Below are 26,856 nucleotides of genomic sequence, written 5' to 3'. Positions count from 1 at the left end.
GCCTCTCCTCTGTTGCTGTGTGTGAGTGTTGGAAGAGGAGAGCAGGGTGAAGTGCTGCAGTCAGTTGTAGGCAGCCTGATCTTTGCTGGTGAGAGAAGTAGCTGCAAGGGCTTAAACTGCTCAAGTGCAGGACAGAGGACTGGGTGGTGTTGCAGAACACGACTGTTGGGGATACTGGGTTTGCTTTGCTATTAATAAATCACTTTCATGTGCTAAGGAGCAGCTGTGCCACCCTAGGAACTTGTCCTACCCCAGCCATCCTGTAGCCAGCCCCAGGTGCTCTGTTTGCCTCTCTGCTCATCTCCCCCCTCTGCTCAAGCCACAAAAGAGGGCTCAGACCCTGCTGTCACCCCAGGGCTCAGGCTGCTGGGATTCACCCAACCCTAGAGCCCTTCAGCTCAGGGTGGTTCATGGATTCAGCCGTGTCCCTCGGGGTGGGTAACACACAAACACATTTGGGCTCCTGTCTCATGACAGGATTTCATTAAGCAGCTGTCATGGTACATTTAATTTGACCTGTCTTAGGATGTCCATGGGAGGAGGCAAGTGTTTGTGGAGCAGGTTTCTGCTGGGACACCCTCTGCACTCTGTCAGAGCCATGTGTATAATTTTGTGTGCTCAGTATGGCACACTGGCCTGGAGAGCAGGGGGGTATGTTCCCTGCCAACAGGCCTCTCAAGATGGCAAGGCAGAAAGAAATAGCTTCAATACAACTATCCTGCAAGCCTGGTTCTTCAGTGGATTGTCATTTTTTTGGCACTGAGGAGAGCATTTTAAGCTGATGAGAAAATGCAATAGACTGATTTACTTGGATGCTTTCAATGTTTCTTTGACTTTAGCCAGGGGAGCCCATAAGGGGGGTAGAGAAAACCAAAATATAATGCTGCACAAGGCTTGTTTGTATGCACTGGGGCTTGCAGACACTCACTGAACTGGTACCTGCCTGTGGGCCAAGTGGAGAAGGACGGCAGGCAGAGGGAATTTTTGCTCTTGCTCAGATTAACAGATTTAACAACCACTGTCATCAGCCCCAGGTGAGGCCATGCAGCTTGGGAAAGCTGAGAAAAGTGTGTGTAGCTTATACGTGCTCTCTCTGCAGTCACAGTGTCTTGCAGAATTTCTGGTTGTTGGCCCTCTGGCTCACCCTCCTCTGTGGAGCTGGGCCCCTCAAGTGGCACTGGTGACATGAAGTGTCCTGAGAGCAGGAGGATACACCTTAAGTCTAAAAGGACAGAAATAAACCCATTTCTTATCTTTTCGTGAGCAAATCTTGCTCTTCTCTCTGCTAAAGAGCCCATTCCAGAGCAAAGCAAAAGCGAAGCAGAGACCCTAAGTTAGGTGCCCCAGGGCAGTGATATGTTGTCAACAGGAGCATCCCATGCTTTTCCAGTAGAAGCATCTGATTTCTACTCTATTTTCTCAAATTGCCTGGTCCCTTGTCTCCTTGATGTCCCTTTTAAGACTGCAGAAGGGGTCTGTAAGCCACTTGGGTGACACTAATTGCTCCTCTGGCTGAAGTGTTTTGATAGCAGAGGATGGGACAGACAGAAATGAGGACATGAGAATAAACAAGTCCTGACATACAAGCAGTGGTATTGATGGCTCCTAGAAATGAGGAAGTGTGACCCATCCTTGTGGCCCCAGGGCTGGCACCAGACCTTGTACAACAGAAAGCCAGAGAGAGGGAATTGCAGTGGGAGTGCACAGGAGAATGGTGACAGTGACTCAGTCTCTGGTGGCTGCTGCTAAAGCTGAGCATGAACCCATGTGTTTGCAGCTGTTCTCATAGAAAAAGCCAAGTCCTGGGAGACTTTCAGTTTGCAGTGCATTGGGGGAACTCATGTCCCTGTTGTGATGGGGAGCCCAGTGCTGCATCTCTGGAGTAGTGACACACAGCACGGCTGTTTCTGTGGCAGCTCCTGGATTTCTGTTATAGCACAGAAACCTGGATCAGCCCTTGGATAAGGGCTGACTGGTCTTGTGTTCCATCATGTTGCTGCCTCTAATTGTACTCAGTCCTATCTGATTAAATGACACTGGAATTTACTGGCTACTCCTTTTCTCTGCTGCCTGTGTCATTAATATCCAGGGCTCAAACTCAAGAGTACCTGCTTTCGCAGCCCTTTCATGTTTCTGGTCACATCTTCTGGAAAACTAGTCCAAAGGTTGGGTGTTGGCAACTTCTCCTTTCTTGGATGGTACAGTAAAAATGTCTGGAAGTGCTTCAGGTTTCTAGAGTTGTGGTACTGCTAGTCTTCCCTCTATGAATTCTGGATTAAATTGGGACTTGTGTTACAGGAAATTTTAGGTAATGTCTGCCTGTATTCACAGCTCAGCCATTTATTTGGGTGTAGCCCAGTAGTCTGAATAGCCTGTGATTTACTGCCACCAGTGAAATGAAACAGAATCACTTTCTCTGATTTATATCCTGTATTGTAGTTAAATATTTACACAGTATCAAGATCTTAGTAATTGAATGGCTTACAGATAGGCAGCAAATGTTTATATACCTCTGAAATGGCCACAGGGCCATTGAGGTAATGATATTTTGTTCTGATAAAAGGTCTTTTACTAAGAAGAAACTTAAAGCTCTCTCAGCTCCATTTTGTTCTCAGGGGTTGGAATAAGTCATTCCGACTGCTGATTTCAGTGGGTTACTGCAGTTCTTACAGACTGTAAAAATGACACAGTTCAGAAAAGCATTTTTGTTGAAATGATGTCGTTGTAGTGGAGGAACACGGCATCTTTCACCCAGCAGTGTTGTTGATTTCTTCAGGTAAGAAGGCAAGAAAAATTACCAGGCTAATATCACTCTCTGAAGGAAACTGAAGCTGGCAGGTTTGAACATACCTACCAGTATTAAATCAGTGTTTCACCTGCAGAAAGGTATCACTAAATATTTCATGACCCATAGGTAAACAAAATTAGCCCTGTTTCCTGAAGCAAGAAGGGATCCTGTCATTCCTACTTGTTCTTTTTGATTGCATCTCCAAGTGAGGGAACTGGAATTCAAAGCAGGTGCAACAGTTACAACTGAGTGTGAATATTGCTGATCTGTGCTTTACAGTAATATTCAGAGTTTAGGAATGAACCGACCTGCATTACGCTGTTAGTGAAGATTTTGTCTAGACTGGGACAAGAATGTGTATTTCTTAGAAAGAGGAGTTGCTTGTGTCTTGGAACTGTGTGGTTTTATAACCAAAAGAGACGTCAACTTTTCCTAATACAAGAGTCTGCATAGAGGCTTTCCATCAGCATAGATTATTCCTTTTTTTCATCATTGTTTGACATTGTCAGATAATTTTGAGCTCCTGGATTTCAGATTGGACTAGATGAGCAAAAAATAGGAGAGTAGCAGAAAGGTAGTTCTTACTATATTCTGTCTTGATTTCTGAAAACCATTTTAGCATCTGTGTTTCATGTAATTCCAGAGTGGATGTTGGGGAAAAACCAGAAACAATATATGTATATTTTAGGTCCTACTTATAAGTGTAACTTGGAAAAGCCCTTTAGAATGAGGGAGGCTGTTGGGGATCCCAGGCTGGGGGAAGGAGAACAGAATTTACTACAGAGTGATTAACATTTTTTGATATGATTTCCCACATAATGGAGACCATATTCCTACCTGCATAGTCTAAATAATCCTATAACATAGAGTAGTGATTATTTTAATTGTGTAGTAACAAATATTTCTGTAGAATCAAGCTTTATGCTTGGGGCTTGATACTCAATCAAACATGCAATGCTTTGGAGGTTACAAAGGATGCTCTACTCAAAGGTCACAGGGATTTCTTGGTTTCTCTGTCCCAGCTGGGAGACAGTTGATAATTTCTTCATTCTATGTCTGGGATAAACTGCAGTTCATAACACTGGTAAGGGGAGCTTTCCAGTTGACACTTTCTCAATGATATGGAGTAGGATACTCTGAAATGGCCCCTGCCTGTTACCCAGCTGCCTCACAGACTGGCAGAGGAGCCCAGCACTGTTTGTACCTGTAAAGCGCCACTTATGTTTACCGTGAACGTGGTATTTCTTCCCGGTTCCTTGCCCTCAGTCATGTTGTCAGCTAAAGCTTACCTCGAGATCAAGGCAAGCTCATTTTCCTAAACAATGCCATCAAGTGTGACAGCGTCCTTCGAGCTGCTGGTAACGGGACAGGGCCGTCCCAGCTGTGGCACCACCTTTGGGCGGGATATCGCAGGTCCCTCTGGTGGAGACCCTGGCTCGCCCTGATGCTCTCGCACCCCGCGCCCGCAGCGGCACCGAGAGGCGCGGCCGTTTCAGCACCTTGGCCAGGGCCGGCGGCCGCGGGCGGGTCCTGCCGGGAGCCGGGAGCGGCTCGGCGGGCACGGGGACCCCGGATGCGACAGCCTGGGGACACAGCCCCACAGCGGGACTCGGCATCGCTCCGCGCCTCTGGGTGTAACCGCGCTGCTGCGGCCTCGGCTGCGCGCCCGCTGCTTTCTACACGGCGGGCTCGCGTCGCACATCTGGGACACCGACAGCACATCTGGGACACCGACAGCACATCTGGGACATCGACAGCACGTGCGCGCTCTCTAATGGGCTGTTAGGCCCCCATTCTGCACAGCTGGAAGCTGGCATGCCTGGCCTCCATTCCAGCTCATTAATGACATTGTTTGTGCCCCTGAAAGCATCACAGAGCTCCCAGTTCCTGACCCTGTGTTCTGTGGTCACCAACAGGGAATAATGTCCTGGTGGAAGATGTTATACATGAAACACTGTTTAGTAAATTAATATTTAGAGTGATCTTTGACTAGTAGCAGCTTTGGAGGCAGCACTTCTTGGGAGTTTCAGCTAACCATACCAGTACTACAGCCACACTTTGAGTGGGCTTTTTAAAATACATTAGGGAAAATGGGGACCTCAGACCTCCCAGCTCCTCATGCTCATACTGATTTTTATAATCTGTTCCTTGTGAACTATTATTATACTGATTTCTTTGGGCTGCACTGCGTTTAAGTATTCAGCCTTGAAATAACTCAGTGATGCACAACTAATGAAGCAGAGGAATGACTGGAGAGATGGCATTTTAGGTGAATCACAGCTCATTCCACAAATTATTTATAGACTGCTCTCTCTTCATGACAGGATGTCAGCTACCCGGCAACAGGCCAGAGTGTTTATGAATCATCTCATAGACTTAGTATGGCTTCTAGATGAGGGCAAAAGAGATTAAGGAAGGCTCACTTTGTATCTTTTCATAAGCAATAAGCCATCTCCATTCCAATGAAAAATGTCTCTGGTCCCAGCTGGTGCATGGTCACCAATAAACCTCCCCATGACCAGAAGGGAAAGTTAATAACTAACACAGCTTTTCTTTGTTGTCAAGTAGAGCTGAGAAGAGGTTTGAATTCTTTAATCAGGCTTTTCTCTCTCATCTCCAGTCTCTTTATGTGACACCTCAGTGCCATTCTGCAATTCATCACTTCAGAGTCCAAATCAGGAGTACTCAGAGTACTATAACGAAGCGGGTTGTCCTGGATCAGGATGTTCAGCTGCCTAGGAAGGTATAAGTCTATTAAGTGAGAGTGCCAGATGCTGCAAAAACAACGGACAAAAAGCACAGTATTTCCCTCTGTCCTTGCTGTTTGGTAGCATGGCATCCTTTTCTGAGTCAAAGCAGTAATGGATCATTGCAACATGCTGTGCAAGCCCAGGCTGAAATGAGCACACCTGTGGCTGTCAATATATTTAGGTCTGGTATCATAAAAACATGGTATGTCCTTGTGTGGACACTTGTGACTGCAGGAAATAAAGGTCCCTTTCAGTCCTCTGGGGAGATGTGTAGGTGCCAGGTGGATGCTGTGCCATGTGAGCAACAGCTGTGTGGTTTAACGGGTGCTAAAGTGGGCAGCAAGAATTGCATTGATTGGATGTTAAGTTTTATTAGACATAACTTAGTGACACTGGTAAAATTGACAGTTACATATAATCATGGCCTTTTAAATCACAAAAATCGTGAACATCAACATATAAAGTGTTAAATTAACTTCCATTTCTGTTAGTGTACCTTTCTAAAAACACAGATTTTTTTTAAAACTATGCAGCTGCATGTTACATTCACATATTAAAGCAAACAAACTTTAAATAAAAAAATAAAACAAAGTATGTTAATACAAGATGAATATTTACAGACACGGAAGTTCCCTGCTGCTCAAAGAATCACCCAGGGCCCCATGGCCACTCAAGTCATAGTTCCCCATCCTGGAGTTTTATGGGCCTGGTGCTGATCCTTGGCAAGAGGGAACTTCTCAGAGTTTGCAACAGCAAGAGCTGTGTTTTCTTGTTAAATAGCTATGAACTGGTCCAGCGGTGGACTCCGTAGAATCCAAAGCACAGAAGTTAAGTGTAATACCAGAGGCAGTATCAGAATCCAGAACTTTTGCCTCCTGGCCCTCTTTTCCAGCTGCCTGTTTTTTGAAATTAGAAATACAGTACCAAGCTGAAACTTGTCTCTGCTATCTCCTGGCTACCTAGTTATGATGGCTGTGTGAAGAACTGGATTTTGTTTCCACTTTTTGCTTTCATTGCCATTGATCTCTAGCTATCTTTGTGTCACAGGCTTCCCTGGGCTTTAACTCACACATTCCATGAGCAGCAGAGGGGCTTTGACTCTGTTTCACCCACAGGGAATGGATACAAAAGGACAAACAGGGAGGATCAGGCACAAACCAAGACTGAACACCCATTTCAAAGCTCCATCTATGCTTTGTAAAGCCAAGACCTTCTCCCCCACATCTTTGCAGGCCAAAGAACTGCAGCACATTAATGCAGCTTCACTGCTTCCAGGCCCAAGGAAATCACAGGGACACAGCAGGTTAAATCAACATATCCACCCAGCACCAGCCCAGTCAGTAACTGTCTCCACATCCCATCCCATGGCAGTAATCTGCTGTGAGATGCCTTCAGCCTCTTATTCATTTTCCACACCTATTATACCTGTAGGAAGGCAGGATTTGCAGAGGAACCAGACAGTTCAGAGTGAGGTATGCTGAGCAATGTATTTCTTTTGGCAATAGGAGCAATAGCCATCTAAAGGAATGGTTTGGTCACTGGGCTGACTTGTTTTCTGTGGGCTGGTGTTAGATACAGATTGTTTCAATTATTCTTCATGTAACTCAGGAAATACTGCTTCAGATTGTGGTGTCAGGGTAAAACAAATCACTCTTATTTATTTGTTAAAATGCTTTGGGGATTTTCCTGTTTCCTTTCCAGTGTGCTCCCTTTGTTCCAGTGCCCAGCAGCACTATTACCACAGAAACCTTTGCTCAAGCAGTTGCCTACACCAGAATTTTAAGTTTGCATGTGCAGGTCAGGAGCACCCATCAGCTGAGAGGAGCAGCACCATGGGATCCTCTACCCAAATGAACTCCAGCAAAGTCAGGCTCAGAAAAAATCCTTCCAACAAGACTCAGCTCCTTCAGACAGAGTAAAATTCAGGAACCCACAGGAAAAGAAGAGGATTCATTCAGGTAAATATTCCCTCACATTCATAATTTATTTTCTATGAGACAAGGGGACAGTCACTCCTGTACAGCTTGAGCTGGCAAAGGCTCAAGCATCAGTTTGTTCCTACTGAAACCCTACTTCAGGACTGTACCAAAGATCTGACAATTAATTTTGTTCTGGCTCTCTGCAGAAATTCTCACACTCAGTGATACAAAAATGTGGAAAGAAAATGTCAGGCAAATGGAAAGCTTTTCTCTCTTCAGAGAAAAATAAAATTGTGATTTAAGATTTTGTTGGTACAACAAAAGTACTTATTAGTGCTGCTGATTCCCTAGCATTGAAATTCATACATAATAGCATTCTATAGTGTTAGAAAACATAGATGTTTCTCTACTTTTTTGTTACAGCTGCTTTGAGAGATGTGGCCTCTACAGCTGTGTTGTGTGTCATCCTCTGACCACACTGTCTATTCCCAGCTTGCTGTTCATCCCCCACATTGCCCACACCAGGGCTTCCCATCACACACTCAGGTTAAGTTCAGGCATTTTCTACACTACCACACACACACCAATAAAAACTCCAGTGACTGGAGTATTTTCTTCAATGCTCTCTTATATAGTGGGGCAAGGGGAGAATAATAGAAAATATATGCATTGAGAAAAAATATGAGTTGTTTGTAGGACAGGATTTTTCTTCTGCTTTCACTGAAAAGTAAAAAAGTGCTACAGAAACAGTGCTCTTGTCTGACCAGTCTTCATCAATTGGCCTCAATTTTATGGACTACAACAAGCCCCCCAAACAAATACTTGTATTTATTCCATGAGCATTGCTTGGTTTGGGTTTGTTGGGTTTTACTGAGGTTTTTTTGTGGTTTTATTTTGCAGTGGCTGTTGTGTGGGTTTGTGGTTGGTGTTTTTTTAGTTTGGTTGGCTTTTTAATCCAGTGAAATAATGCCTACAACCAATGCTTTCAAATTGCCTATTCTGGAAGTCTGCCACAGTTACTCTAAAGTAACTACCTAGAAATACAGTTTATTTATTTAGAAGTCCTTTGGGAAACGATTACTGCTCCTGATGGAGTTCCTCAAACATTGCAATTCTAAGGCACAACAGGCTATTAGGAGATATTTTTATCCTCAAAAAAAAATAGACAAATATCCAGTTTTCTATAGGAAAATAAGCCACTGGAAGAAAATCCTTGATTTTGGTTATTTTTACTTAAGTCCCTCCTCAATGTCACTGGCACCATTCTGAAAGCAAGAATAACCAAGTCAATCTATTTTGAATACTTAGGAATCAAACTACTGTAGAACAGAAGACAAAGGTAACAGAAAACAGTACTGGCGAGCTTCCTTCATGTCCATTGACTTCATATCATGATATCATTCATATCATTAGTAGCTTTACTAAATGTCAAGTCCTGTGCAGTGCTAGAGCACCTTCTCTCAGAGAGTTTTAAAGCATTCTCAAAGTAGTGCTGGTCTTACCCTCAGCCCATCACAGTCTGGCAGAAACACAGAGAGGCAGGAGCTGGCATTGAAGGCTGTGGTTCCTAAAGACCGACTCCAACCACTAAGTGATACTGCTTCCCCAAATGTAAACTCCCTTTACTGACAGACAAAACACCTTTAAAACACATCAGTAAACACATCAGTCTCTTAATCACACCTTAGGAAGGTCCCCTGCACTTGCCCAATTTCTTGCAACTAAGTAGCCTCCAGGCATTAGAAGCAAATCCTATTTTTATTTTGAGGCATCATCAAAGAATGTGACAGCACCATGGAACTGCAGGTAGGTCAGCCTTGGGCAGCACATAAGGCAACCATGGGTACCCGTTAAATCCAAAGCAATCAGCGTAGTCAAGAGAGACGTAAATCACTTAGAAACTGCTGATCCTCAGCCTTCAATCCATGCCTCCTTTGTTATCTGTGGATATCTGTGAGGGAGGTGTATTCCCAAAGTGCTTTCCAGTTTGGTGCATGTAAAAGTGATCATCAAAGCTGAATGGCCTCCAGCCTGGAAACTACCAGTAACAAGGAAGAGCTGATGATAAAAACCCAGGAAACAAGTAAAAACAGGTATCTCAACACAGGCACAAGAGAAAGGAATCTAGTTTGTACATCTGGGGCAGATAATTGTCCAAGTGCAATCTGGAGTCACATCCGTGAAAATCTGTGAGGGAATGAGGAGTAGGTTAGTGACAGAGTAGCATTTAAAGAAGCCCAAAAGGGTCCATTTTTCTGCCTGAACCTGTCTCGTGCACAAGGTGAAGTGTGACTCCTACATCCCCTATGGCTGACCCTTGATCCAGGTGCATCATTCAGCCTGCTTGGGCACCCAGGTGAATCTCCATCCCCCGTTGTCGTCCCTGCGCACAAAGGCCTGTCCTTGGTGGAAGCTGTGTGTTCTCACATTGCGGTGGGGACTCAGGGACGTTGTGAAGGCCACTTCTGTTTTGTTGGGTGACAAATCACCAGTCAAATAAGGCAGCCCATAGGTTGGGAGGCAGGAAACACTTGGTACTGGTGAGGAGAGGCATGGTGCTGAAGAAAATTGAGGAGGGAAGGGAGAGTCCTCGCTGCATGGATGGGTGCTGCTGCTGGCTGGAGGCACATGGCTGCAGCTGAACGCTGCTGCTGTTCCTTCCCTGTGCTCATAGCCTATTGCTCCTCCAGGGCTCAGGCAGTATGTGTCTTTTCCAAGGTCTGGGGACAGGGCACTGTAGTTAGCTGAAGCTTCATCAATGGTGTTCACATCTTTCAATCCTAAGGTCTGCAAGACCCAGCTGTCCACAGCAGGGCTGGCTTGCTCTTCACAGGCAGTGAATTCATTGAAGAGGTTCCTTCTAGCTTTGGAAGCCTGAGGAGTTTCTTGAGGGACAAAGCAGTGGTCCTCTTTTAATCTCCTCTTGGTACTTTTGAGGATAGCACAGGTTTTTTGTCCATGGCCAGACAGTAGTTTCTATTAAAAAAACCCAAAACATCAAGGTGGAGACAGAGTATTAAAATTTGAATTTCTAGATACCTGAAAGCAACACATTTCTGACCTCAGATGCACAACATGGTTACTGCTGTCCTTATAAAGACACTTCTTTTCCCACTCTCTGCTTAAACATATGGGTATGACCAACTATTTTGTATCTTTACAGTGTCTGCAACAACCCTGTCCCTGAAAGAGGGACCGTGTTGATAAGGCCTGAGCTTTGATGGCGTTCCCAGCCCCACACTCCCACCTGGATCTGTGCCAGCAGCACTTGGCAGGTGAGCAGGGCATGGGGGGCCCAAGTGGCAGCCTGACAAAGAGGGAGGATGCAAAGGTAACTCATGCTGGGACACGGGTGATGCCGACCAGGCAGTGCTCAGAGCAGCAGCCTGAATGGCGCTGCACTCATCAGTTCACCTCATTTGTCATTACCACAGGACAAGGGCCCTTCAGGCATCCAGGGATGGTCAAAGGAGGGCAAGGATAGACAAGGAAGCTCCCCACCATGTCATGAATTCACTGCTCAGACATGTCCCACAACAGTTCCATGCTGGATTCTTCTCCCCAATGACACAGGGGGTGGCTGTGTCACCCTGCTGTGCCTAGTGAAGGAGACCTTTTCTACTGCCAGGAGCCAGGTCTGGCCATGGGAGGGAGGACATGTCACACTATTAACTCATCAACAGCATGGAAAAGGAAAGTCTCCTATGTTCTACAGTCTTTTTTATCTCATGCCCAATTCACAGAGTTGAGCAAATAATCAATAGTTCAGTTTCATGGGTGAGGCTGGAATAGCAAAAAATGTCTTTAAGCTGACAAGAAACAATTTTTTTCTTTATTTTCTTTAAGATGAGAGACAAAGAATTCAAATAAAAAAAAACCAAAACACCCTTCACACTTAGTTTAACAGAATGTTTCATCCAACCTTAAATGTTTAATTTTGTACCTCACCATTAAAAAAAACCCCACACAGGTTTTTAATTAACTGGAAAAAAAAAATCCTTATCAAAGGGATAACTGACAAAATAGAGACAGTCAAAAAATACATATTCAAATTTGAACTTTCTAGTGAAAAAAAAGTGTTAGAGGGAATAATTTTACCTTGACTACATAATCTTAACTTACTTATAGCTAACTAATTAATTAAACTTAACTTATTAATTAGCTATAAGTGCTACACTGTCTCCAAAGTCAGAACCTGATAGGATATCATTCCCAGGGAAAACTGTCCCCTTTGTGAATTTAATTGTGAGTGTGAATTCCACTGCAGGTTGTCTACACTCTTAGATTTTCCATGTATTTTACTGGCCTGTACCAAATCGACCTGTTCTTTCTGTAGACATCTATATGACAGGTTTGAACACAATACCTTGGCTTTATCTTCTAAACACTTAATCAGGGCAGAATTCAGGTACTGTCGGAGGTTATTATTTTCTTCATGTAACCTAGCAAGTTCCTCTTCCTTCTGAAGCAAAGTATCTTGAAGCTGTGGAATAGAGATATTGATGAATAGATGTTGACTCTGTAACTTAATAGCAATTGCCCTATGGTACAAACTGCTTGGATTTGATGATCTGGGTGTTTGCTTTGTGAGCTCAACCCACCCCCTCCAGCCTCTTGTCTCTATAAATCTAAGTGGCATGACTGTTCAGTTTTCCCTTTTGACTTCCTTTAATCTTTAGTAAGTGTTTGATAAGATTACTCTGAAAAAACCTGCAACCGTAGCATAATAATAGAAAAGAATTACAGGTAGCCCTGTGAGCAGCCAGAAATGGTCACAGGCATGACAGCAGATTCATGATCTCCTCCTCAGCTGCAGTAAACATCCCTTTGCACCCCTCCTCCCCATTTATAGTTGGCTGGTGCAAAAAAGGAGGAGGAGTTGCAAATGATTTATGGGGGTAGATTGCAGAAGGAAGATGCAGTTGCCATTCTCTATGATATAGCAGTACTCAGTGATCTCTTCAGTTCTGGACCCTACTGTGCCAGTCCTGGTACACATACAGAGTTGAGATAATCCCTGGTCTCAAAAGCTGAACAGGAATGGCAGACACCTAACACATTTCCATGGGAAATCAAAGCATTTACAGATTGATTTTTGCCTCCTGATCATAGCACTGGAGACTTCTTTAGGAGGACAATCTTCTGCCAAGGACCACAGACATCTGCTGAGCACAGACTCAAATGATTGAGGCAGAGCCAAAGAAACAAGTACACTGACATCTGGAACTATAGTTTGATTCTAGGGACCTTTAAGTTAATATCTGAATTTTCATTGACTTCACTACATCAAAACATCATTCCAAGTAGTCGATCAGAGTCATCAACCTGGAGTTCCTTCATCTAAATTCAGAGTTTCTTCTGTCTCTTGCTGGGATTTACAAAAAAAGGAAAGATAAGAGAAAATAAAGTAACAAGGAAATCCTGCTGGTCAAAATGGTTGATCCTGCATGTAACTAGGCAATGCTGGTGGAATCATTTCCCATGAAGATAAACCTGGTGGAATCAGGACACACACTACGTATTTTTAGCCAACAGCATGATCAGAGCCTGAGGGACCCCTTGTTCATGCCTCTGGTTTTCTGTAGTGCCAAGGCTGCCGGTGCAATATGATGTAAGAGGGGGCGAATGGAGGGAACCTCACCACAGTTGTTCCAACTTCACAGGGCAACATGGGGGAGACAAATACTTTAAGTAAGGAACAACAGTTTTCTGTCACTTCTGACATCTGTGCCAGCAAGAGCGAGACATGCCATAAGCCAAGCCAGAAGGTGCCATACGTGATACAAAGTTCGGGAGCCTCGTGGGGTGAAGCCGGTGTTGCTGGGGGGCGCGGAGCCTTTACCTGCTTGTTTCTGTAGAGCTGGGAGGACAGCTGGTCTCCCTGCCACGCCGCGTCCTGGGCACCGAGCTGCGGGCTGCAGAACTGCCCTGGGGACCAGAGCGAGGGTTAGCGCGGTACCGTACCGCTCCCAGCCCGGCTGCGGGGCCAGGCCGGTCTCCCCGCCCCGGCGGCAGCTGAGCGCACTCACCCGGCGGCCGAGCCTCCCGCCGGCCGTGGCTGTGCGGCGGCTCCGCGGCGCAGACGGCGGCCCAGGTCTCCTTGGAGACACCGGCGGGGGCGGACCAGGGGCAGGGGCAGGTGCAGCCCGAGCCCCCGGCGAAGTCCGGCTCCGGGCACGGCCGGCCGGCGCTCTGCGGAGGGAAGGGGCCGAGGCGATGGGGCGCTCGGCGGCGCCCCGTCCCCAGCCGCCGGCGGGCCCCGAGGGGAGGCGGTGCCAGCCCGGCCCCGCCGCGCCCCGGCAGAAGCGCCCCGGCGGGGCAGCGCTCTCCGCGGCTGTCCCGGCCGGGCTGTGCTCAGGGGCCGTCGCGGGACAGCCCCGCCGCCCTGCCAGGCGCCGCCGGCCCCCGAGGCAGCGCCCAGCCCTGACCCGGTGCCCGCTCCCCGCTTTCCCGGTGGCACCGCTCCGTGCGCCGAGCGCGGGCAGTGCCGCCCCGCCAGCGCCCCGCAGCACTGGGGCTCCGCGCACAGCTGTGCCAGGGAGGTGGCTCAGTTTCCTGCAAACCCTTGGGAAATGCTACGGTCCTGAGTGGGTTTAGGGTGAAGGGAGGTCGCAGGCTGTCCTTGGCCAGACCGTTCCTGCCACCTTGGGTATTTGATCCAGCTCTAAAGCAGCAGCACAGAGCCAGCAGAGTCACCTCCTAGCTGCTCGCACTCTCTTCTGCCCCTGCAGTTCTGCAGGAGTCCCAGACCGCAAAGCCTGGGGTTGTCTCTGGATTCACCCTTTCTCCCTCCTCCAAATAAGCCTCATCTGCAGCAGCTCTAAATCTCTGCAAGGAAGGCAACGGCAGAGCTTGGAGCCTCAGTCAGGGAGTCTGCCCACCCATGGGAAAGCACAGCAGCAGAGACTGCTCTTGCAGGTAGAGGAGAGCTTTTTTTCTTTCCCATCTTAAGAAGGCACAAAATCTATTGCACCCCCCCTATCCCCCCAAGGGAGAGACCAGCTTCTCCTCCTCTGCCTCGAGGTCGAGAGAAATGCAAAGAGCACTTACCATATTAGTGGCAGAATGAAATGCAGGTCTTGGGAGCACGTTTGTGTTAAAGCCCCAGAGAGGTTTAAATGGCTCTGAAGGAGGGGGAGAGGGGGGAGACCGGGGAGGCGAGTTTAATCTAAAGGAGCTCCCAGTGACGCCTCAGAGCTCTCCTGAAACCCAGCAATCTGATTTGGTGTAAAGCTGTCAAACTTGTGACGTGAATAAACAGCAAACTTGCTGAAATCAAAGTCATTCTGGTCCCACAAATCAACACAAGGAAGGAGGGAAAAGAAAAGGAGGGAGAAGGGGAAAAAAAAAAGTATCCATGCAGTCCAGGGCAGCAGTGAACTGGTGTGTCTGAGTTTCACTCCAGGAAATGAGCAGGCATCCAGGGAAGCATCCCACATGTTCAGAATAAGGCTGCTGGTGTTGCTGGTGAGTATTTTTTATTTGTTATGTTTTGTTTTGTTTTCAAGCCTTATTTGTGGTTGTAAAATCCAGCAGGAAGAAACAAGTTTGTCCAACCTGCATGGCTGACACAGTGGCTTTTGCCTGGCTTCTCAGAGGTGTGTAGAAGCCAATATGATTCATTTCTGAGGACAGCTCTGCAGTTCTGAAGAATGCAGGTTTCAGGACAACATAGCCTGCAGAGACAAGCTCTTGCAAACGTCTCAATATATTGGGAATGTTTTCTGTCAAGCCCCAGGCTTCCAGAAGATCTCAGGATATAAATGTGACAGTGGTAAAAGATTATGTATCATAAAGGATTTACTATCATAATGTTGCAAAAGCTACGCACAGGTGTGTGAAGGGCAGAGATTGTCTCTATATAGTCACTTCTGGTTCATATCAGATTTACATAGCAATCAAAATCCATGGATAAGCTTGAGTTTGTCCCGGGGGGGGAGAAAAAAACAAACCAAAAATCTTCACTGAGGGTCTGTCTTTGACTAGCATAGGGGATGGTGAGAATAAAACCAATAGCAGAGCAGTTGTTCTGCCAGGATCTTGCTCTCTGCCATGGCAAAGGCTATCCCAGTTGGTATCCCGACCTGCCCACAGCCAGGAGAATGAGGCTGGGCCGAGGGCAGGCTGTGCTGGCATATGGGATGGTCTTTCATTTCTCCCCTGGAGGATGCTCAGTGCTATCCCCCCATAAGCAAGGCTCAGGGACAATACAAACCAAGAGGGCAATTTCCCTTCCATTCTTTTATTACTGGCTATTTTCCTAGGTTGCTGCCCAGATAGACTGGCAGCTGTACCAAATTAACCCACTTCCATCTTTGCCTTTATGGTTTTTTTTCCAACAGAGGCGTTTTAAAAAGGCCCTGCACTCTGAGCCTACAGTGCCCGGGGTCACCCTTTAGCTTTCTTAACCCGCAGCGTCGCACATTTACAGTTGATAACTGCTGTGATAACCCACCCCCTCCAGATGCCAGCCCCTCCTGCATGGCCGTGTCATCTGCTGGCTAACAAGGAAAAGAAGCTGTGTGACACACGCCCAACACGCGCCAAGGCCCAGCTCAGCTCCTTGGCCGCGGCTGAGCTGCAGGGCGCAGTGCAGCAGGGCGCTGTGGCGCTGGCGGCTCCCTCACACCGGGGGCATCCCAGGTAAGCACCGCTGCTCTGGGGCCCCGCGGGCGGCAGCGCGCTAGGGAAGGGCCCGGGGGAGGCGGGTAAAGCCGGGAGAAGAGAGATGCTGGGGCGGGCTGGCTGGAGGAGCCCTCAGCGCCAGCAGCAGCCCCGTGCGAGGCGCCAACGCCCCGCGGGTCCCGCCCGGCCCCGCCAGCGCCTCCGGGTCCGCAGCCCCGGCCTGGGGCCACCCGGCCCGCGGCCATGTTTGGGCTGCCCAAGATGGCGTCATCAGCCCGCGCCGCCCCCGCAGCGCGGCGATGGCGGCGGGGGGAGCCGCGGTCCCTCCCGGGCGGCCGGCACTGCCCCACGGCCGGTCCCCGCGGCCCGGGCAGCTCGGGAGATGCCCGCCTGGCCCTGAAGGGCGTAAGGCAGGTGCAGAGGAGCCTTCAGTGGGTGAAGAGCAGGGATTCCCTGCGCAGGGGGTGCTCCCCCGTGTCGCCCCGAGGCACCTCACGGTTCCTCTGTCGGGGCGTCAGCGAAGAGGGGAGAGTTGGGTGTCTGAACAGCACATCCAGGGGATAATTAGGGGTTGGAGCATCTGTTTCGAGGAGAGGCTGAGGGAACAGGGCCTCCTCTGAGGGCATCTCATTAATGCATATAAATATCTCAAAGGCAGGGGTCAAGAGGAAGATGCCAGACTCTTTTCAGTCGTGCCCAGTGACAGGACAAGGAGCAATGGCCATAAACTGGAACACAAGAAACTTCACCTCAACATTTGGAAGAACTTCTTTCTATTGAGGGTGTCAGGCACTGGAACAGCTGCCCAGGGAGGGTGCAGAGTCTCCCCTCTCTGGAGACATATCAAACCCACTGGAAGCCCGTGGTCCCTCCGTTGCTGGGTCTGCATAGCTGGTGTGGTGTTGGCTGCGGGGCTGATGGTGCTCCGCTTCCTGAGCTCCAGGAATTCAGGTCAGCTCACCAAGGCTGACATGCTGGAGAGTGAAAGGTGATACGTGGATAAATGACCACCAAATCAGAGGCCTGGTTTGTGGAGATACCCTTTGGGTGACTATCAGAGAAAGAAAAATGCTGTTGTTGTAGGAGAGAAACACCTAATTGTGCCAACTGGTGCATGGATGGTCACACACAGTGATGGAAGAGGTTCAAGTCACAGTAGCAATCACACATTGATGTGTGTGTAAAACAAAACTAAGTAACAATCATCTGCTAATTTTCCTGTTCATCTGGAGCTCTTAATGCTCATTGCAGCTAATGATGGACGTCTTTAATTGGAAATAAAGTTTCGGGGCAAAATGTTTATCAAGACTACAATATTGCTTCAGTGGAGATTTTACTTTGAATGTTATAGCAGCTTTTCTGAAGTTCTGGGAACACACTTAAGTGTATTGCAGTGTTAATTCTTATCTGTTCTTTGTACCTGTATTTTCTTTTGTAATTTCTATGATGTTTCTTTTTAAATGTTAGTGATGAAGCTAATCCTTCAGATTAAAACTAAAAAAAAACACAAATATTTTTTCTGATTTATCCCAGTTTTATGTTGAAATGGCCTTAAAATTGCATTTGCATCATAGTGAACTGGCTTTCAGAAGGGATGGTACACAGAAGAAAAATAGTATTTGCAAATAGTTTAATTCAAGTTTTATATCAGATTTACTACAGTTATGTGTTGCTTTGCATGCTGACACCTGCACAGGTGTCCAAACTGACCCCAAATCCTCTTCACTTATCCTGCCGTATTACTGCTACACTGCTTCTTGTCCCTAGTAAGAGTGGCTAAGTGAATCAGTGACAAAACAGAGGCTCACTTATAACTCAGGATATTAACCTGTAGACAGGTATACACAGGTATCTGGCACTTGCATGAATCTCTGGTTGTGTTTGTGAACCAAAGGTGTGAGAAATTAAACCTGATGAGACAGATTTGCAAAAATGCTTTTGAAAGGGAATTTATACACATACAGGTTCTGGCTGTTTCTCTGATCAGTCTTCCTCCTTGAACGCAGGACTAAAAGGCACTTCCCAAATCCAGTCCCCTGCTGTTGAGACATTCTTAAACTTTTCAATCTCCCTCTTAAAACTAATTAGGTTATTTTCCTTATGTTATTCCCACTGTGAGGCTACACCGTACTCTGAGCTCTGATGGCTGGACACTTTCTAGTTTCCAGGCTGCATGTATTCATAGCAGGTATAATCCCTTTTGTCCTTGTGCCAAACTCTTGCTCTAGTTTAGACACTTCATCTCCCTCTCTAGTGGTTAGCCTTGACGTCTTTGCAAAGCGCTGTCACATATTGTCTTTTCCTTTGCTTTTTAGGTTGAAGAAGGCAGGTTCTTTTACAATCTTTCCTAACCTTAGGAACCTATCTCAGAAAATATTCCAGCTGATATTCACCTGTTTTTCACATGGATGACCAAACTTACTCAGGTTGCTCTGTAACACACCACTGTTTTAGAGAAAAGCATGGGGAAATGGTCCTTTTTTATATCTTTTTGGTATATTTTAGGGCAGTCTTTATCTTTTTCATCACTCTCTCACACCGGTTGCTAGTCTTGAAATCGCTGTCAGCTGGCAGTGAATGCACCTGTGGACTTTAATTCCTGTAAAATGTAGTTGAGTCAAACTGAGTTTTCAGTGCTGTAGGGCTCCAGCTCTCCCGTGTTGATACTTTTTGGTACTGTGGAGTTTCACAAGTATTTAGAATAAAGAAAAAAAGATGACTACAAGATGGAAAAACTGCAAAACATCTTTCTGGGTTTACCTGCAGTTTCTCACAACGAGGGTGGTGAGTTAGTGAGTAGAGGATATCCTACCTGTGTGCAGTTCTTGTGGTGGCTTCAGTGCTTTCTTTTGGTTTGAAATGAAGGCACATGGTATATGTAAGGTGTATGATTTTCTTCCTGTATTTTCTGATACATGCTGGATGAGATTTATCCTTGATAGAATCTTAGTAGGAAATTTGTTATTACTAGTGCTTAATTGTTTGTGGTCAGTAAAGGGTTTTTTTTGTGAAGAAAGTAAGTTTTATTTAGCTGCTGTATGTAAAATAATAACTTTTTAGTGATCTAGAAGCTTAATTTGAGTAATGGATATTATCTGATGGAATTTATCTGAAAAAGTTGAAGGTTTTCTGCATCGATAATGGTACTTTTATATATAGGAAATCCTTAGAGGTGAAGTGTGTAGGGATCATGTTTGAATAACATCTGTGCCATGTGTTGTGTCCACAAGTGCTCACCCATCTGTTATCACCCCTGCTAACAGCAAATCTTTGGTCTGTCCTGTGGATGTAGCTGTTGTTTCACAAGGGACAGCAGATCCCTACTTTGAAGAGAGAGCTGTTAGGTAAAGCACAGATAACTGCTCGTGAAGATCTAGGACTAGAAGAGACTTGCTCTTGTGATGCTGGTACTGCCTTTTACTCTTCAAAATTTCACTCTAATTTCCAATCTGAACTTGTTCATGGACATTTGTGTCTTTAGCTTTTTCTGTTTTGTCGTGTGTGCCATTTGATGTGTAATAAACAACAATCTATGCTGTGTTTGTCTGGCTTTGTGTAATTGCTTTTCTATTTTGCCAGCCATCTGAGAAGCAGTCCTTTGGATTGCACTTGATTACACCCCAGGGTACAGGAATGAAGTGTCCCTGAAATAGAAAGGCAAATGGAAAAAGTGCAAGTTTTATGAGCACAGAGTATGTTTACAGAATGTCATTGAGAGTGAGAGCATTTTGATAAATAAATATAATTCTGGGGTTTTCTTTTGAATATTTTCATTAATTCTACTGGGTATATTGACCTTTTGTCAGAGGAGGACATTAATTGCACTGGTTTAGCATCCTATGGACATATTCTCTCAGAACTCATCCCAGGCTCTATTTGTTGCCTGTTTCTTGCCCTTTCCTTTGGCTGGAATTGTATCATAAAAAAACTCAGAGGTCCTGATCTCAGGGCTGGCTTTTGACGAGCTGATGGGTTCTTCTGGAAACTGCAGGTGGGAATTTGTTACTATTGCCACTCTGATTGGTGTATGGAAGAGAAATACGTTCTACTCCTGGGTCTGATGTTGTACATTTTTATAGCAGCACTTAAATGCCTGAAACGTCAGAACATCACCCATTTACGGTATAGACCCAAGTAAGTCTCTGCATCTTTGTTTCAGTTCCTCATCTATCAATCGGGACTGGTGTGTCTGCTTAGATTTCACATTTCTGTAATAAAAAATGTCCTCATGTAGCCCCTGGCCAAATGAGTCCCTTTGTTCTTGGCTGAGACCAATTGGCTCTAGAAGAGCAAATTAATTGTGAACTGATAATTTTTTGTGACTTTGGGGGTTAATTAGATGGGGTTTTTATTATAAACCATGCCGTAGTTTTGGAACCGAGGCCTGTTCTCAGTCTGGCATCAGCAGCACACTGCTGCTGTCTGTGTCCCTCATTCCAGAGGTTCCCACTGCACTGAGCTGCCATGCTGCAACTAAGTAACCTTTACATCACAGAAAGTGATTCAGCAGTGCAAACAAAGGCACTGAGGTAGTCCCAGGGTTAAATAACAGATGGCAGAAACAGTTTTTCTTGGGTGTGCTCTGAGTGTTGACCATCATGGTTTGGGGGAAATTGTTGCGCCTACAAGAGAAAGCCCTGTCGGCTGAAAAGCCACGTTTTTCTCCATGGTGTTTTCTATTGAAGTCAAACTATTTTGCAGGGAGACCTGCCAGCAAACCTTAGCTCGCGGGTTTAGTCCCAATTAGCATGAATTTTCGTGGGACCAGATGCACAGCTGACTGGGGCCTCATGTCTAATCACCCACTGATGTGTGCATCTCCCTGCTTCTAACCTGGCCTGTGAGCTCCTCCTGTGTGAACCGTGCTGCCAGTACCAATGTACTGGGCTTCACCTATTTAACAGTGCTTTTCCTCTTGGCTGTGGCTCAGGAGCTGGCAGTCTGGCTCCTCTCCATCTTGCTTTGGGTGTAGAGCTGGGCACTTTCCATTCTTGGCTGGCAGTTGGGATGTTTGGCAGAGATCTCTGATCTGAGTAAATACGTGTGAGGGCATCTCTTCATTGCAGAGCTGTATGGCATTGCCTTTCCTAATCAATAATGAAAGAAAGATTCTAGGACGTGTGTAAATGTGTTGGGGGTCAGAAGGTGAAGGATGTTGTTGTCATGAGCTGAGAAAGATGTCAGGGTTTTTGTGCATGGTTTTCAAAGGCTGATTTAAAGCAATAAGTCACTGGGGAGATATCCTAGTAAAACAGCTCTGTCTGTATACACAAAATTTCCAGCTCCTAGTCCATGCAGGTAGTGTTCGATGAACTGGTGATGAAAAGGAATTAGTTGGCTGGTAATTCATCTAAAAGATTGGCAGAGGATTTTACAGGCTTACACCAGAGCTGGCTGGAGACAATAATCTCTTTTCTTGAAGAATGCTGAGGTCCTGACGCCCAGCTCGTTGGAATGAAACCTGAATGCTTTTTAATTCTCTGTGAGAGATTTTTTTCTTTCCCCTCTTTGGTTTTTGTTTTTAGGAAGGAACAAAATGTTTCATTGTGATTTTGTCAATTATTTTGATATAATGGATTAAAAGAGTAAATGTCTTCCAAATCCCAAAGCCTTTTAAAAGAATTCCATTCAAAACACATCAGAGCTGTTTTATTCCCTGAATTTTTGCTGAAATTTAATTTTAACCAAAAGTTTACACACTTCAATGGCAGCATGACTTCCCTTGTAGCAGTGATGTGCAGTGGATAATAACTGCAGACAGGATTTTTTTTTTTGGTCTGGTTATATTTTATGCTATCCTGGTGGAGAAAGGGGTGGGGGGAGGTTTGTATCCATTTGGCAGCCTCATACTGTGCCAAAGCAATGTAAAAAGGCCTGAGAGTGAATAAGAAACAAGAGAAGTATTTGGTTTTTAACTGCTCCTGGATGAGAGAGCAGGATTCATCCATGCCTTACTGTAATTTTATAATTCCATTGCAAACTGTAATAGTACAGCAGGGAAAGAAAGAAGAGGTTAGTACAGTGCAACAGAGCAGGCTTTGGAGGGGAGACTTTATCTTGGCTCAAGGTTTTAGTGTCTGAGTCTCCTGAAGTGACTGGAAGAAACAGAGACTTAAATGGCAGCTATTGAGCTGTCCAGAAGCTCATGTGGATTCTGTATCATCTTTCCTTTCTCACTTTCTAGTCAGACAGAAATGAGACCTCTTGCCACCCACAGAAGCTGCAATGACTGGTCTGTCATCCATGGCCAGCACTGAAGCTCAGCAGCCTCGTGACATGCACATTGGGACCTTGTTGGCTCTGGTCCATGTTTGCTGACCTCCCCCTTGGAGCTAGGAAGCTGTACTGTTGTTTGAGAAATTGCAACTTCATTTGAACTGAACTAATTCAATCTGGGGTGTTGCTGTTAGCTGCTAGATGTTGTTTTGAAATTACACAAATTTTTAAGAGAGGTCTGTGTTAAGGGACAGGGCTTAGACCTCTCTGTAATCTCCAGCACCCAGAAGATACAAATGTGCAAGGAAGAATGTGGGCAAGCACCCCTGGTGCCTTGTGCACAAAGGAGTGTGGGCCCCTGGAACAAAATGCTTCACTGGGAAAGTGAAAGACCCTATAGTGCTCCATTCTGGGTTGGCTGCTGGCATGCAAAGTGCCCTTCAGTAACTTGCTTTTATTGCTTTGTTTACTGTAAATGTGTGATGGGGAAGATACTACATTAGGTGTTCTTACTGAGGAATAGCCCTCTGTAATTGCTGGCAGTTTTATTTTCAAGAGTAATACTTATCATAGACTTTATTCTTTCAGAGAAGTGGTTTGGTACCGTGAATTTGGAGGGTTAGCTTATTGCTGAAAATGTTTTGGTATTCATGCTCCTGGACCCCGGGATGTTTTATAGAAGGATGTCGTAGGTGGACACTAGAGGGCTTGCCGGCATCCCTCCCTCTGCTCCCACCCGGGCATAGCAAGAAGGTTCAGGCTGAGTAAATCAGGAAGCCTTCACTCAGGATCTTACAGCTGGATTTAAGTTTTGAGGATGGGGGAAACTGAGCAACATGGGGGAAAGGAATTCTTTTGTGCTGCATCTTCAAAGCTCCATCAGCTCCAGGAGGACAATAGCGCTCACTCTGCCTTATGGCAATGACCTTTTCAGGTGCCTTTGCAACCAGATAAAAATTGCCAGTGGGAGCACTGCAAGCACAGGCTGTGTTTCAGTTAAACCTCCAGGCAGGCAGAACGATCCCAGGAGCAGCTAATTACAAGCATTTCAGCATTTAGTTGTGGGTGATGTTCAGGTTGCCTGTGTAACTTTGCAGTACACAGAGCTGTGAGGACCATAGGAGAGGCAGGCTCTGGGTTTGGGTGTCGTGAATTGCTATCTAGAAGCCTCCAGCACTCTCCACTGCTCATGGGGAATCTGGCTTAACACCAAGCAGTGTGAGAGTTGCTATGTGCTTTCCCAAATCCTGGAATATCTGACCCCTCACAGCACTTTGCTCAAGTTGAACACAGCTCTGTGTGAGCGTGCTCACCTCGAGAGCTTGCGGTGTGTCCAGCCAGACTCATCCTGGCACCACTGTTGCCTCTTCCTCTGCTTTACCTACTATTTAGGCTGCAACTTAACAGTGTTCGACTGGTTAAAAAACAATTCTATCACTGGGTTCCCCCTTCAGCATGTGCTAAGAAGCCTTCAACTGCAGCACTGGGCAATAAGAGGCAGAATGGCTCTTATTAATTAATGTGCTACCAGCAACCAGCCTTGCAGCAATGGGTTAAGCAGCACCATCCCTGTAGACGGTCACTCTCCAAACTTCTTTTTGAGTTGACCTGCTAGGATTTTTCCCTCTCCTCCCTCCCCTTCCTCTTCTCTCTCTCTCTCTTTTTTTTCTCTTTATTCTTTTCCTCAGGTCTCTTGATTTCATGCTGGCTTTCTAAATTGAGGATAAAGTTAATTCAGCACACAATGCCACAGCTGGAATGAAATATGGCCAGTCGCCCGTGTGGAAGGGAGGGCTCCGTGCTGGCTGGGGGTGGCTTGTTGCATCTCCTAAGGCCTCTATGAGCTGTCACTGATTTATTGATAGTGCTTCTAGCAATAAAGCAAGAAGTTAACTAATTATGAACATATGGTTCAGCTCACGCTTGACTCAGCAGCCACCTTGTTAGCCTGGAGCTGCCTAGGTGTTCAGAAGCAGGAGAAGAGGGAAGTTTTGGGTGGAAGGTGTGGTCCAAAGTCCCACTGACAAGCCAGAGGGAGACTTGATTGATCTTAATCTATTCTTTTTGTTAGGAGGCAGCATGCTGCTGTCAGGAACAGCTTGGTAATAACAGATTTGTGGCCTCTAAGTCCTTGTGGTTACAGCCAGCATGCGACACTCGGTCAGCTCCTTGCGTGCTCTGTACTTAATTGGTCTCAATGGTGGGGTCTGAAATGAGACGGTAGTTCAAGGTGCAACACATGCTGTACCTGAAAGTGCAGCCTGCGAGCTGCTGCACAGATGTCAGCTTTTTACCAGTGGGCTTAGCACTGAGGACCCGGAGGGTCCGCACAGAAAGGGACAAGGGGCGTCTGAGAGGACCCTGCCGATTTTCAGTGCTTAATATGGAATTAATTAGAGGAAAACTTTAGAGAGAAAGAGTGTGACTGGTAGAGGAACAAGAAGGGAGGCGCAAAGAACTTGTTAGGAAGTTAATCAAGGTGGATTGCAATTTTGCCTGCATTGAGTGGTCAGCATGCATAGTCTGGACACAGGAGAGTCTTTAATGGGAATTGATACCAGCTAGAGGGGGGAGGAGGGTGTCTCTTTCTGTCCATCTGTTGGTCTTTCACAAGTGAATTGGTCTATGCCACAGGATTCAAAACAGTGTAGTTACACACTGGGTGTACATGGTCTGCAGGAAGAGTGAGCTTATTCCTGTCCAAACTTTTAAAACAATTTTAGGGTTCTTAGACTTCAGTTAACTGGAAATTAGGCTGAAGGCAAATTAGACTTTGAAGACAAAGAAGACAGTTTTAATAATAGGCATCAAAAGGAACTCCAGGGATTAGTGATTTAACACAGCCAACAAACAGACTATTTTATGACTACCTAGACAAAGCAAAAGTGGGCAGAGAGGGCTGTCTGTATGCTGGGGTGCATTAGCAAGACGACAATCAGCAGGCTGAGGGAGATGGTTGGTGACCTCTACTAGGCACTGGTGAAGCTGCATCTGAAACTCTCCATCTGGTTTTGGTTTTCACAGTGCAAGAAAGTTGTTGTTAACTGGAGAATCAAACTGAAGGGCCACTAAGCTGCTCAGGAGGCTGGAGCATGTGAGGGCGAGGGAGCTGGGTTTGCTTAGCTTGGAGAAGAGGGCTAAAGGAATCTGATGACAGTCTTCTGCTGCTGTGGGGATACATAGAGAAGACAGAGGCCAACTCAGACATGCACAGTGAAAGGACTCAAAGTATTCAAAAGCTGGGAGAAGTTATATTTCAATTAGATATGAGAGGAAGAAAAAAAAGAAAACCTAGGCGTGATAAGCTAGAGAGGTCATGAAATCACCGTTTCTGGGGTTTTTCATAACTTGCCTTGGCCAAGTCCTGAGCAGTGTGATCTAAATTTGGAAAGGACTCCTAATTTTCCTATGACCAGGCTGCAGCCGGAGCACAGCCCAGGGCCTGGGACAGAGGCACATGGCTCACATTCTGTCATGTGCTGCTGTACTGGTTGGTTTGTGGCTCTGGTGTCACACCATGATGTACATGGCAATTATCATTGTTGCTTCTATAATGTAATGAATTGGGGCAGTTAATTAATGGGTAAAGTTGATCTGTACACTACAATTTGGAATATAATTCACCCGGATGCAGCAATAGGTTTTCTAAGCAGAGGCTGTGCCTTGAGCTGTGATTAGCTGGTTAGAGCTGAAATTATTTTTGAGGCTAAATAAGTGCCTGTCCCTCATCTATTTCTTATCTCCTGTGAGAGGATGCTGCAGGTGAGTTGAGGACCAGAATGTGAGAGGTCCCTGTGGGATCTCATATTGCTGCTGAAGACAGTTTGACTTCACTTGGTTGACCTGCACTGCTGCAGGTTGGAAGCCCTGATGTCACTTGTACTACAGGTTCTGGCTGCTGACATGTTCATCTCTAGTCAACAGTCATCTAGAAGAGGTGGAGGGATAAATTGTCAGGCTATTAAAGCTGCTACTACAGTGTATTTCTGACCAAAGCCTTACTTTGTGTTTGCCTGTGAAGACCTTCTCTGGCTGAAATCTTTGCCTGCTGTGTAACCAAATAGGAATAGCTCCTACTTATTGAGATCCCTATGTCAGCATCTGTGTTGTAATATATGCATTAAAAAAAAAGCACAGAGACTAAATGTTCAGCCTTAAATTCCCAATAAATTCTTATTTGTATCACTCTAATACTGTGAGAAAGAGAAATCTGAAGGAATGGGCACTTAATCCCAGCATAACACATTATAAGTGTGTCTGAATAGTACAATGCAGCTTTGGAGGGAAGAAGAACCAGGATCTGGTGCTTTCCAGTCTCTTTTGGGATCGTCTCTGCTGTGTTTCTTACTCAGAGAAGCAGTGTACTACAGTGGAGACCTTCTTGAGGTACTGTTATCATTCCTCATGGCAAAAAACAGCCACTGCTTTGGTTTGTAGCAAGTGCAGGTTATTTTAAAAAATGAGACTGTGATTATGAAAAATTCAAATTAATTTGGCTCAGATTTGAAAGTGACTGGATCAGTTTGTGGTTTTGTACCTACCTCAAAAAGGGAGCTGG

General features: G+C 45.9%; 1 protein-coding gene and 1 long non-coding RNA gene across 2 annotated transcripts; one reads left to right on the top strand and one right to left on the bottom strand.

Annotated features, from left to right (window-relative positions):
• Nucleotides 1-5,889: 5,889 nt before the first annotated feature.
• On the bottom strand, nucleotides 5,890-13,718 carry GMNC (geminin coiled-coil domain containing; the record flags this gene model as incomplete). Its single annotated transcript, XM_042042383.1, has 4 exons — nucleotides 5,890-10,433; nucleotides 11,824-11,940; nucleotides 13,300-13,385; nucleotides 13,487-13,718. Coding segments are annotated over 4 exons (1,080 nt in total), but the record flags the coding sequence as incomplete, so codon positions are not given.
• A 203-nt stretch (nucleotides 13,719-13,921) lies between these two features.
• On the top strand, nucleotides 13,922-17,382 carry LOC121671174. The gene is made up of 3 exons (XR_006018414.1): nucleotides 13,922-14,924; nucleotides 15,922-16,100; nucleotides 16,737-17,382. It is a non-coding gene; the product is annotated as an uncharacterized LOC121671174 (long non-coding RNA).
• Nucleotides 17,383-26,856: the final 9,474 nt, after the last annotated feature.

Source organism: Corvus kubaryi, unplaced genomic scaffold (genome assembly GCF_017639235.1).
Source record: "Corvus kubaryi isolate FWS band 111438036 unplaced genomic scaffold, C.kubaryi_AGA036_p1.0 37397, whole genome shotgun sequence".
Taxonomy (NCBI): Eukaryota; Metazoa; Chordata; class Aves; order Passeriformes; family Corvidae; genus Corvus; species Corvus kubaryi.
Note: the sequence above shows the minus strand (reverse complement) of the source record. Positions and strands in the feature narration are given on the sequence as shown.